At 39.9% G+C, this 11,765-nt stretch overlaps 1 protein-coding gene across 1 annotated transcript; it reads left to right on the forward strand.

The window, feature by feature from the left end:
* The first annotated feature begins 5,603 nt into the window (after positions 1-5,603).
* LOC131125162 (angiopoietin-related protein 3-like) lies at positions 5,604-11,641 on the forward strand. The gene is made up of 7 exons (XM_058066414.1): positions 5,604-6,247; positions 6,399-6,509; positions 7,626-7,740; positions 7,848-7,961; positions 9,247-9,342; positions 9,614-9,886; positions 9,952-11,641. Exons 1-7 carry the CDS (start codon positions 5,645-5,647, stop codon positions 10,182-10,184), a joined length of 1,545 nt encoding a protein of 514 aa, XP_057922397.1. The 5' UTR covers positions 5,604-5,644; the 3' UTR covers positions 10,185-11,641.
* Positions 11,642-11,765: the final 124 nt, after the last annotated feature.

Here is an 11,765-nt window from a genome sequence, read left to right on the forward strand (position 1 = left end):
CCGCAATTTTATCAGACTAAATTCATAAAATTAGGAAATATTATGTAGCATAGATTTGAAATATAATTTTTTAAAAGTCATAATATTATAATGCAAAAAAACAAGATAATGAATTAGGTTTGGGAAATAAGTAGTAATATTACAAGACTGAAGTTGAACTATTATGGGAATGAAGTCAGAATATTAGGAGAGAAAAAATATAAAAAAGATACTAAAGATATTAAGAGAAAAAAGTCATATTCTACAGTGGAAAAAATATGCAATTTTATCAGACTAAATTCATAAAATGAGGAAAAATTGTGTAATTTAAGTAGCATAGAGCTGAAATATAATATTTTTAAAGCCATAATATTATAATGCAAAACAAACAAGATAATGAATTCGGTTGGGGGGAAAAAGTTGTAATATTACAAGACTGAAGTCGAACTATTATGGGAATAAAGTCAGAATATTATGAGAGGAAATTTTATGAGTTTTACTTGAGAGAAAAGTTGAAATATTTGGAAAAAATGGGGGAAAAATAACAAAAACTGAAGTTCATACTAATTATACGCTTTTTCACAGTTTTTTCTTGAAATATATATAACTTGTGAAATATTAAGGTGGCATCTTTGTATTTTTTTTAGTATGTGGCCCTCAGTGGAAACAGTTTGGACACCCCCGGTTTAGGGCCTAACTGACAAGAAAATAATTTTGTTGTACTAGTTGTACGACTCATAATATTCATTTGTGAGTTTAAAGCATTTTTTATAGTAAATACACCTGCCCCTAACTTGAGTCTATATGGCATACGATGTGTTCCACGAGCCGCCACCCTGCCTTGTCCCGCACCAAGGATGGAAAAGAAATTAGCAAGAATTAGCAAAAACATACTGCTTTTCCATTACACATGCAGACAACTGACTCCTAGAGGGATTGTGGTTTACTGTGGAGGGAGAGCTTGAAAGAAAAAAAAAAACAGTCTTTATAGCCCTGACAGACTGACCACATGCTAAAAAACTTGGCCGACTGGCAAAAACTTTGCTTTACTCCACGCCACTTTCAAAGAAAGCTTAGGAGTTGCATCACATTTAAAGGTAAATACAGTACGTGTTCATTTATACAGCTAGATTCATCTGAAGAAATTATTAACTAACTTAAGATATTTTGGGCGAGCGCAGTAAAAGCTTTCTGGCCGCAAGGTATTTGTGTTTTTCCCTTTTCACCGAACAGAGGAAGTTGCCTCCTAGTGGAACGTGTACTTCAAGTTAACTGTTTCCTGCAAAATGTGACATTTTAGTAAGTATTCCTTTAACCTCCCGAGACCCAGTAGTGTATTTATGTCCTCTGTAAGCCTTATTCCAGATGAAAAACATTACAGGATAAATAAAAGATGTCACACTTAGTATACAGTTGTTGGGTTTAATTAGTGGTTGTTTTTAAGATATTAAAAACACATTTTCCAACCGTCTTTGTGGTGGACATGAGGACTTACTACAATTTATTTTATACAGTGGAACCTTGTTTAGCATTCATCCCGGTTAGCATGTTTTTTGGTTAAGGTCGAATATTCATGCTGTGTGTATTAATACTGTATATCAGAAAACATCCATCCTTGTTAGCATACTATTAGGTAGCAAAAAATGGGAGCTGGAAGTTACGACTCTCAAAAATGTTAACAAAGTTTTGACTTTGGAATGGACATTTTTGCCTCAGATTAATCTAAAAAAATAATCGATCGATTAATCGATTGATCGATTATTTATAAAATATAAAAATATAATTCTTCGTAGCAGCCCTAAACATATTTTCTGACCAAAACAACCCCAACTATTGTGCCATATTGCTTTTAACGACAATTATTTAATGAAAAACACGCAACTTTTCATATTCCGGGTTTCAGGAGGTTACATTTTACATGGTTTAAATTGCATATTGAATATTTTGAAGCTATCACAAAACAAAACATGACGCCCACTTAAAGTCCCATTACAAAGATGTGGGTGCCATTTGATGCGTGTTATGTAACTGCGGCTTGTGGTCAGGGGTGTTCCACCCAGTGCTGCTGCAGCATTGGCCAACAGTACCTGTGTAACTTATCATGTAAGAGCAACCTATGGATGGACTTTTAACCAGGTAACCTGAGTACAAATGACGTAAAACTGTAACTCAACGTATAGCTTCTCATTTCTCTTCATTCGGTACCCCTACACCATCTAATAACCAAAATACCGCATATACCCCTCACTGTGGTTCAGTGCATAAATGCACAGTACTACATATTACAATAACAATTATGTTGTGAAATGACTGGATTTTACCTGTTGAAGTGTCTGCTGAGTGTATATTTAGTTTGATGTTATTACAAGAACAGATGTTTCGGTGATGGATGGCATTTACATAACACGTCTGGTATGAATAACAGATTGTCTGCAGGTGTTTTAAATGGCGAGACAGCGGTTAGCAGAGGCTTCAGGCGGCCTCAGTGGGCTCCATCAACCTCCCTTGCACACACTTGAATTTTAAAAAAGTGTAAATGTGTGCTTGTTGGCATGAAATTGGATGGTTTGCTAATCTTTATCTGAAGGTGTCACCCAATGTCACCTGGGAAAAGTGTCAGAGTCTGTAATGCTCCACCAGATACTCGTTTGGGTGTTGTGAATAAATGACACTAAAATGTGAATAAAGATAAATTCAATATCTGACATTACGCTTTAAATGTATTCCCTACTTATAAAAGTTATTAAAAAAAACACACAAAATACTGAAATACCACCGAACCTTGGCTAGTGTCATCGATTTGTCCAACTCTAACCAAAACGGACACTAACCAAATCGTGTTTTCCCATAAGAAATAATGTTAATCCAAATAATCTGTTCCAGAAAACCAAAAATGTTCACACAATTTTTATAATTCGACATCCAGAGAACAATTACAAATACATATAAATGATGAATGATTGATGAATGTTTGCCGGATTATAAAAATAAAATAAATCATCTTCAGTACAACTAAGCTATACTTGAGCAACATCGGCGTAACATAATCACATCCTGTAAAAAAATAATATAATAAATAATAAATATAATAAATAATATAATAAAATAAAATAACACGATAAATTCAATATCTGACTTTATGTTTTAAATGTATTCCCTCAGGTACGGAATAAAGTTATTAAAAAAAACACAACATACTGAAAGACCGCAGAACCTTGGTTAGTGTCATCGATTTGTCCAACTCTAACCAAAACGGACACTAACCAAATCATGTTTTCCCATAAGAAATAATGTTAATCCAAATAATCTGTTTCAGAAAGCCAAAAATGTTCACAGAGTTTTTATTGTTCGACATAGAAATGCATATAAATGATGATTTTTTTAAAAAAAATTTAAATTTTTAAATTTTAAAAATTAAAAAAAATCGTCTTCAGTACTGCTAAGCTATACTTGAGCAACATCGGCATAACATAATCACATCCTGTAAAATAACACTACTGTACCACCAACCCTCCCCATGTTGCGTTGCACTAGGAGTGGGGTTTGCTGGTGGAAATTCTTGTGGAAAATCAGAATTTCCTGAATTTTTCTTAAATGACCCAGTTTGGAAGTCCAAACCCATTCATTTCCTTGTTGTGCAGCACTGAGGAGTATGTGGCTTGCAGAACTGCCTCACAGCGCGGGTTTGACTCTCTGCATGTGTGTTTGCGTAGGTTTCCTCCTCATACTTCTGTTTACTCCCATCCAAAAACATGCATATTGGAGACTCTAAATTGTGTGTGTAAATGTCAGTGAAGTCAGATCTTGGCCTCTGTAAGAACCTCCTAAAAAAGTAGGCCACTGTACAAGCAGCCTTTGTGATCAGGCTCCTTGTCTGAAGTCAGGGTTGTAACTGTGTTTACTGTGTACACAGTGCGGGCCTCATGTAACCCTGTTCCTGTACGAGTAGTTAACAATTAACAGTGTCATCAGCCTTTGTGGATGACCGCCACACACTCTTTGCATCACTCGTCAGACTCGTGTTTGTTTGCATTTGACGTGAGTGTGAGACCGCGGAGTGAAAGTTTAAGCGTAGCCTAGAAAGAGACCAACGTTTCATTGCTGAGTACCAAAACGTTGGCTTTTGTGCTTTCTCCTTTCAATGTGTCAATGATAACTCATATTTTAGTAACGATGGAAAGCGTATCATCCTAATGATGCTGATGATGGAGCATCAATTACAATGTTTTTGTCCACAACTGTGCTTATTGAGCCAATACTTTGAATTTACCTTACATTTCTTTATCAGTAACATGAAGTAGCTTACTTTCCAGTTTCAAAATAAACCAGCCACACAAAGAATAACAGCCTCAGTGCAGTTAACGCTAGGTCAGTGTCCAAACGAGGGCTGCATAATGAAAAATGAAAGCATGCAAGGGCCGTGTTGATATTTCTAAAGGAACAAATGTAGATATGCGAAGAAGTACACAGTACATTTCAAGAAAAAAACTGAATATTAGTATGTACTTCAGCCTTAGAACATTAGTTCTTGCCTCAATTTTGCCAGAAAACATCTTGTTGATCCCCAAGACCTGCGGTAATATACTCTGTGGTCTGACGAGACAAAAGTTGAACTTTTTGGAAGTTGTGTGTCCACCTATTACACCTGCCGTAAAAGTAAAAAAACTACATCATGCAAACAGTAAAATATGGTGGTGGTAGTGTGATGGTCTGGGGCTGATTTGCTGCTTCAGGACCTGGAAGACTTGCTGTGATAAATGGAACCATTAATTCTGCTGTCTACCAACAAGGAGAATGTCCGGCCATCTGTTGGTGACCTCAAGCTGAAACCAACTTGGGTTTTTCAGCAGGACAATGATCCAAAACACACCAGCAAGTCCACCTCTGAATGGCTGAAGAAAAACCAAATGAAGACTTTGGAGTGGTCTAGTCAAAGTCCTGACCTGAAAAATTCCTCCATAGTGCTGTAGGAGACTCACTGCAAGTTATCACAAACGCTTGATCGCAGTTGTTGCTGCTAAGGGTGGCCCAATCGGTCACTTTTTTTTTTTAATATAATTTAAAAACTGCATTTTGTGTTAAGTTGTGTTTTCATTGACTCATATTTCAATTTGTTTGATGACCTGAAACATTTAAGTGTGACAAACATGCAAAAATATAAGACACTTTTCAACTTTTTTTTCAAATTATGTTATTTTGCCTTGAGTTTTATTCTACTAAAAATGGCTACTTTTTCCTTGTTGTAATATAACTTTGAATATAAAATTATGACTTTTTTCTCTTAATATTTTGACTTCATGTTCTTACATCTGTCATTTTTGCAAGGTTTTTTTTTTTCAACTATTTCAACTTTTTTTCTTGGATTTTTTTAGTGGTAATATTGTGACTTTATTCCCAAAATTTTGACTTAATTCTCTGCATTTTGGACACCCCCGCTTTAGCTCATAATAGTAAATATCATAATAAATAAAATATTCTCACACTGGATTGGCTGCAGCTTATAATGATGAAATCTATGCATGCTTTAATGTCCATGCAAACATCATTATAGTAATTGCATCATATACCGCATCATATAGTAAATATAAAAAGAACATTTCTTTTCAAAGCTGGTTTTCCCAACAGAGAAAGAGACTCTGTGCAGGAATTGATCAGATCGTAGTTAATGATTGACATGCTTGTGTATAAAGCTCATGCCCCCCTGTGGTTCTCCGTCCAGTCAAAGAGGGGGGAGACAGCTGTCAGCAGTAAGAGGCAGAACAACATGAAAACAATTCTGATATCCTTACTTGTCCTTGCTGTTGCTTGTCTCCCCGTCCTTTGCGGCAGAGAGGAGCAGCCCACCCTCCAACCCGAGGCCCCTGCCGAAACCCGCTCACACTTTGCTGCTCTGGATGATGTGCGTCTCCTAGCGAACGGCCTCCTCCAGCTGGGCCAGAGCCTGCGGGAGTTTGTGCACAAGACAAAAGGGCAGATCAATGACATCTTCCAAAAACTTAACATTTTTGACCGCTCCTTCAACCAGCTGTCTGTGCTGGCCAGTGAAATCAAGGAGGAGGAAGAGGAGCTCAAGAAGACCGCTGTGGTGCTGAGGGCCAACAATGAAGAGATCAAAGGCTTGTCTGACAAGATCAGCTCCAAGGTGGACACCATCATGCTGGAGAAAAGCCACCTGCAGAGCAAGGTGGACGGCCTGGAGGAGAAGCTGAGAAGTCTGTCTCAGGGCATGTTTACCAGCGACCAAGTAGGAGAGATCAACGGCCTTAGGGTGAGTCAACCACTGGCTCCACCTCTGCAGGGCTTTTTTTTTCTTATAACGCCAGACATAATTTACTCCTTATGACTGCAATCTATTTATACGCATTGATTCATTCCTAAATCATAATGATTAAAAAGCAGTTAATTCTGTATTTTACCAGGAAGTGATTACCAGCCAGGAGCAAAGCATCATGGAGCTTCTGAAGGCTGTGAGGGAGCAAAGTGATCAACTCAACTACCAAAGGATAAAGATCAAGAATCTGGAGGAAAAGGTAAGAAAATGTTGATAGATGTATTGTAGAGTTGTTAAAAATTAAAACATGACAGGATTTCTCATTTAGAGAACCAACTTTCAAGCACCGCCAATCTTCTGCTTCATAACACACCTCATACACAGAAGAAATCTTTGTTGACAATATGGCGACATGGTTGCTGTACAGTATTTAGCAAGTAATGGTGCGCATTGAAGTGTTTCTTGTTTATAATATTCTGTTTACAGAATATCCTGATTACTATGGTAATTTAGAGCAGCTGGACCGGAGCAGGAGGGGATAGAAAAGAAGAGAAAACAGAGGGGGGAGTTCGGGGACAAAAGGGGGACAATACATATAGAGACAAAAACAACAGCAACAATAACAACTGAAATGACAATAACAGAATAACAGAAACAAAAAGGACTTTATCAGAAAAAGGACAAAGGCAAAGTATTAAACGCGTGGTTGTGCACACATCACAATTATTCATTCATTCATTTTCTACCACTTTTCCTCACAAGGGTCGCGGAGGTGCTGGAGGTGCAGGGCACATATAGACAAACAACCATTCACACTCACATTCCTACCTATAGACAATTTGGAGTCGCTAATTAAACTAGCATGTATTTGGAATGTGGGAGGAAACCGGAGTACCCAGAGAAAACCCACAACATGCAAACTCCACACAGAGATGGCCGAGGGTGGAATTGAACCCTGGTCTCCTAGCTGTGAGGTCTGTGTGCTAACCACTCGTCCGCCGTGCAGCCCCGCTGTTTCATTATATATTTATAATCTATTTCGCTGATGAAACGCCTGAGTAAGCGTTGACTGTCGGGATGAAGGTTCTTCTGCACATCCACACTGGACCACAATAGGGTCATTCATATTAGTGTTTACTTGCTAACTGTTAGCACTCTGTATCCACTCACTAGTATCCCCGCCTCCACGTATTGGGACAGGACAGGAGGGTTAATTCTCTATAGAATCAATGTCAATTTATCGATGCAAGAAACCAAATATTGTCTTAAATTAACAGTCTGGTGACACTGTCAATCAAGTACTCCTGCATAATGTATTGACCAATGGCTGCATCCATGCCATCTAATTTATGTCCCAAACATTGTACCCCCTCAGCTTGTAGCCAGTTCCTTAGCCCAGGAGACAATTGAAAGGATGCCTGAATCCTTCATCAGTGAAGCGCCAACACTCAGCCCTTATCTGGCCTCCAGCAAGAAAAATGCTGTCATGGGTAATTGCAGCCAATATCAGCCATGATCCTTCTGGTGTTTAATAAGCAGTGATTGCTGTTGAAGTATGTGCTCTATTAAGTTTTGTTTTTGCTCATTTCTTGCATAGATATCCCATCTGACTGCAGTGAATTGTTCAACAGAGGTGAGAAAATGAGTGGAGTGTACGCCATCAGGCCAAATGGATCCGAGCCTTTCATGGCATTTTGCGACATGAGTGGAGGTATTTAATTACACTTCTTTCTTTCATTCATTCATTCATTTTCTCAGGGCATCACAGGGCACATATAGTCAAACAACCATTCAGACTCACATTCATACCTATGGACAATTTGGAGTCGCCAATTAACCTAGCATGTTTTTGGAATGTGGGAGGAAGCCGGAATACCCAGAGAGAACCCACGCAAGCGCCCTGTGATTGGCTGGCGACCAGTCCAGGGTGTACCCCGCCTCTCGCCCGAAGACAGCTGGGATAGGCTCCAGCACCCCCCGCGACCCTCGTGAGGAAAAAGCGGTAGAAAATGAATGAATGAATGAACCCACGCAAGCACGGGGAGAACATGCAAACTCCACACAAAGATGGCTGAGGGTGGAATCGAACTTGGGTCTCCTAGCTGTGAGGCCTGTACGCTAACCACTCGGCCTTTTTCTTTCAATATTTTCATATTCTTTCATTGTTCTTTTCTTTAAATTAGTGTTAAAATCGTGTCTGGTTGCTTTCTCGTGGATCCAATCTCATGCCATAGTCTTGTCTTGTGAGTCGGGCGTCTCGCAACACCCCTTACAGCAATTACTCGCCATTCACTGCTGATTCCCCAGGAATGTAACCATGCACCAAAAGCTAGGATCTACCGTATAGGAAAGCTTCTGGCTGCTCAGTACAAATCCACATGCTGTGTAGGTCTGGACCCCAGATGCAGAGGGGTGAGACCAGTACAGTTATAGTCATTACAACAAAGGAAGAAGCAGCAGACACTGTTTCGGTTTTGTCTTGAGCTGGCAAAAAACACCATTTAAAGGTACTGTTATAAACCAAATAAAAACAGATAACCAGGCTGGAATGCGATAGCAATTAAATGTCCAAAAAGCAGAAGTCGAAACGAGCACAAGCAACAACAAACAATCAGTTTTAAGTAGCCAGACTGCCAATTTGCAGCCAGGGACACACAGCCGGACCGCACACCTCTGACAACAAATGTAACAAGTGAAAGCCGCCTGTTTCAGCCAGCTCTGCCCAGGGCTCGAATATATGACCTTCGGAATGGAAGCGCTGACCGTCGGGCGAAAAGTCCATACTGTCAACCCAGCGTTCAGTGCGGCTCTTAAGGTCAAGGGTGTGAGGTTTTATGATTACGTCTCGTTTTATTTGACAGTGTCTAATCCAATGGGAACGTTTGTTTTGGTGTGTGAACCGGATTCAAAGAATGTGTTTGGAGGTTCCACGTTCCACGTTAAGAGAAATCAAAGGAGATATCTGCAGATAATTTCATCTGTTTGTATTCATGTAGATCACGGAGCAACAGTCATCCAGCGCAGGAAGGATGGTTCGGTGAACTTTGATCAAACCTGGGAAAAATATGCAAATGGATTTGGAGATTTTCACGGTATGTCACAGCAAGCAACTAAAAATCTATGGAATCCAAACTATCCAAATGATACTGTATGAATTTAATGCCAAAATAGTTGAGATGGCTGTGGTGGAAGGTGGTTTGAATACATGCTGAACAGTTTCTTACTGAATCTACGACAGCCGCACAGCCGTCTGCAGCTGCTTTGTTTGCTGTAATTACGCGGTTGTAATTTGGAACAATCCAAGCTGTCCTCTTCATGTTCTTTTCTATGCTTCTCATTTGTGGTAAACCACGTTTTCTTCAGGGGAGTTTTGGCTGGGTCTCAACAAGATCGGTTCTCTAGCTGCTCAGGGCAACTACGTCCTTCACATTCAGCTGGAAGACTGGAAACAGAACAAGCGCTTTGTTGAATACAGTTTTGGCCTCAGCAGTGCAGAGAGCAACTACACCCTTCATCTCAAGCTGCTGTCAGGAGATCTGACTGACCCCATGAGGAACCACACAGGCAGGATGTTCTCCACTAAGGATAGAGACAATAACAAAAACCGGGATTCCAACTGTGCCCACCACTACACAGGTATTGACGATTGGACGTCTTGTTCTTAAAAAGCAACACTTAATTTATTTTTATTGTTTCTTCAGGTGGTTGGTGGTTCAACAGTTGTGGAGACACCAACTTGAATGGGAGGTACTTCCTAATGAGACATAAAGGACGTTCGGGTTCAGATCGCCGGCGAGGGATCCTTTTAAAACCAGGACGTAAAGCTTCTTATTCGCTCAGGTTCACACAGATTTCTATCCATCCCCTCAGCACCACCTCAATCTCATTCTCTGAGATCGGTGCCTTTCTTTCCAACAACACAGACATTCTCTAATGACGAGTCAACTGCAACCACAGTAAATAGCGGCCTCTAAAGGGGAACTTCGGAAGTGCTCCGTGTGGGCAGCCATGGTTTAGGTAGGCCCATACCGGTCAATATTTGTGTTTGAAAGTAAGGGAAATTAAGGGAAAATAATGTCAATTCTGGTCTTTTCACCAGTGGGAAGCTGGTGGAAAGACCCGACTGACCCAACCGTGTTGTTTTTTTTGTTTTTTGTTTTGGAAGGCTTGACTTGACTACAACACGAGTGGCAACAGCTGTCCTGGCATTCGCCCGAGTAGAATCCTTGTCATTTAATATACAACATATAAAGAGACGTGTTTTACACTATAACCCTTTTAACGATTACATTTACTAAATGTCAACAAAGTACGCATATAGCGTTATCTACTTACCTATTAGTTAGATAAACGTGTACCTGGGTGAAAGCCATGCTAATTGCACTTCAGGGTTGCACGTCGGCTCGTGTGGGAAACAATACAGTAAATATTAAAAATGGAGGTCGCTAGAAAAGGAGGGAAAATTATGGGCGTTTTTCCTGTGAAAAACGCGATGGTTGATGGATAAGTGTTAAAATCACAGGATGGAAGCTTAGACAAGTGGCTCATTATTTTCTGTCATGCCCCCTTGTGGGGGACAGAAATGTTTTCATGCCAACCCCCTACCCCCAATTTGAAATACTATTGAGAAAATGACAATATACCATACAAGCTATTCAGGTGTCAAACTGAGTACGTCAAATTCATACATGCCGACAGGTTTGCACTAATATTGAATTGAAAGCCCCTCCAGCCTCTGACGCCCCCTGACAGCCCCCCAGGGGGACCCACCCCACTATTTGACAATCATTGTCTTAGCCCAACAGGGTAGATAATGAAAAATGCAATGTAAAATCCTCATCCTGTCGCACAACATAAGTAATTTTCTCCCTGAGGTCAAAGGTCATGGGGGAGAATTCAAAACATGCAGCTATGCAAAAGCAGTTTTTCTACTGGGTCACATTGACTCCCAATATGCAGCAGACATACAAGATACAGTATGTCTACCCAACATCATACTTGCTTTGTTTTTAGAATACTTTATAGATATGTATGCCCCCCCTCTCCCCCCATATTGAATGAATAGTCGTTGCTGCAACTCTGCACAACCTCCACTACCAGTCTCACGTTTCAATACGCTTCATCATGCTATTGAATGAGAACATGTGTCAAAACTTTGGTCTGGTAGTGTATCTGAATCTGCAACTATACTATGGTTTCTAAGTATTTTGGTAGGTTCCAGATATCAGACTGATCAGCGCTTTATGGAATCGTTCAGTGATAGAACAGGAAGTGACATGGAGGGTTTAGAGTTGATTTTCAGCTGGGCGTGGGTTATGGGTGCAACGGTAGCCTGTGTTTTTATTCAGAATTATTGTGCCTGTTGTGAAGTAATTCAAAACTACAATAAAAGCATGTTGTTCCGGCATTCAAGTCTGGTGCTTGTGTGTCTCACCGAACATTACAGTACTGGCACCATGATCAGTGATCTTAGGATTGAATGTCTTGTGTTTGCATTTTGGGGCTGCACGGCATT

This window comes from Doryrhamphus excisus, chromosome 3 (assembly GCF_030265055.1).
Source record: "Doryrhamphus excisus isolate RoL2022-K1 chromosome 3, RoL_Dexc_1.0, whole genome shotgun sequence".
Lineage (NCBI taxonomy): Eukaryota > Metazoa > Chordata > Actinopteri > Syngnathiformes > Syngnathidae > Doryrhamphus > Doryrhamphus excisus.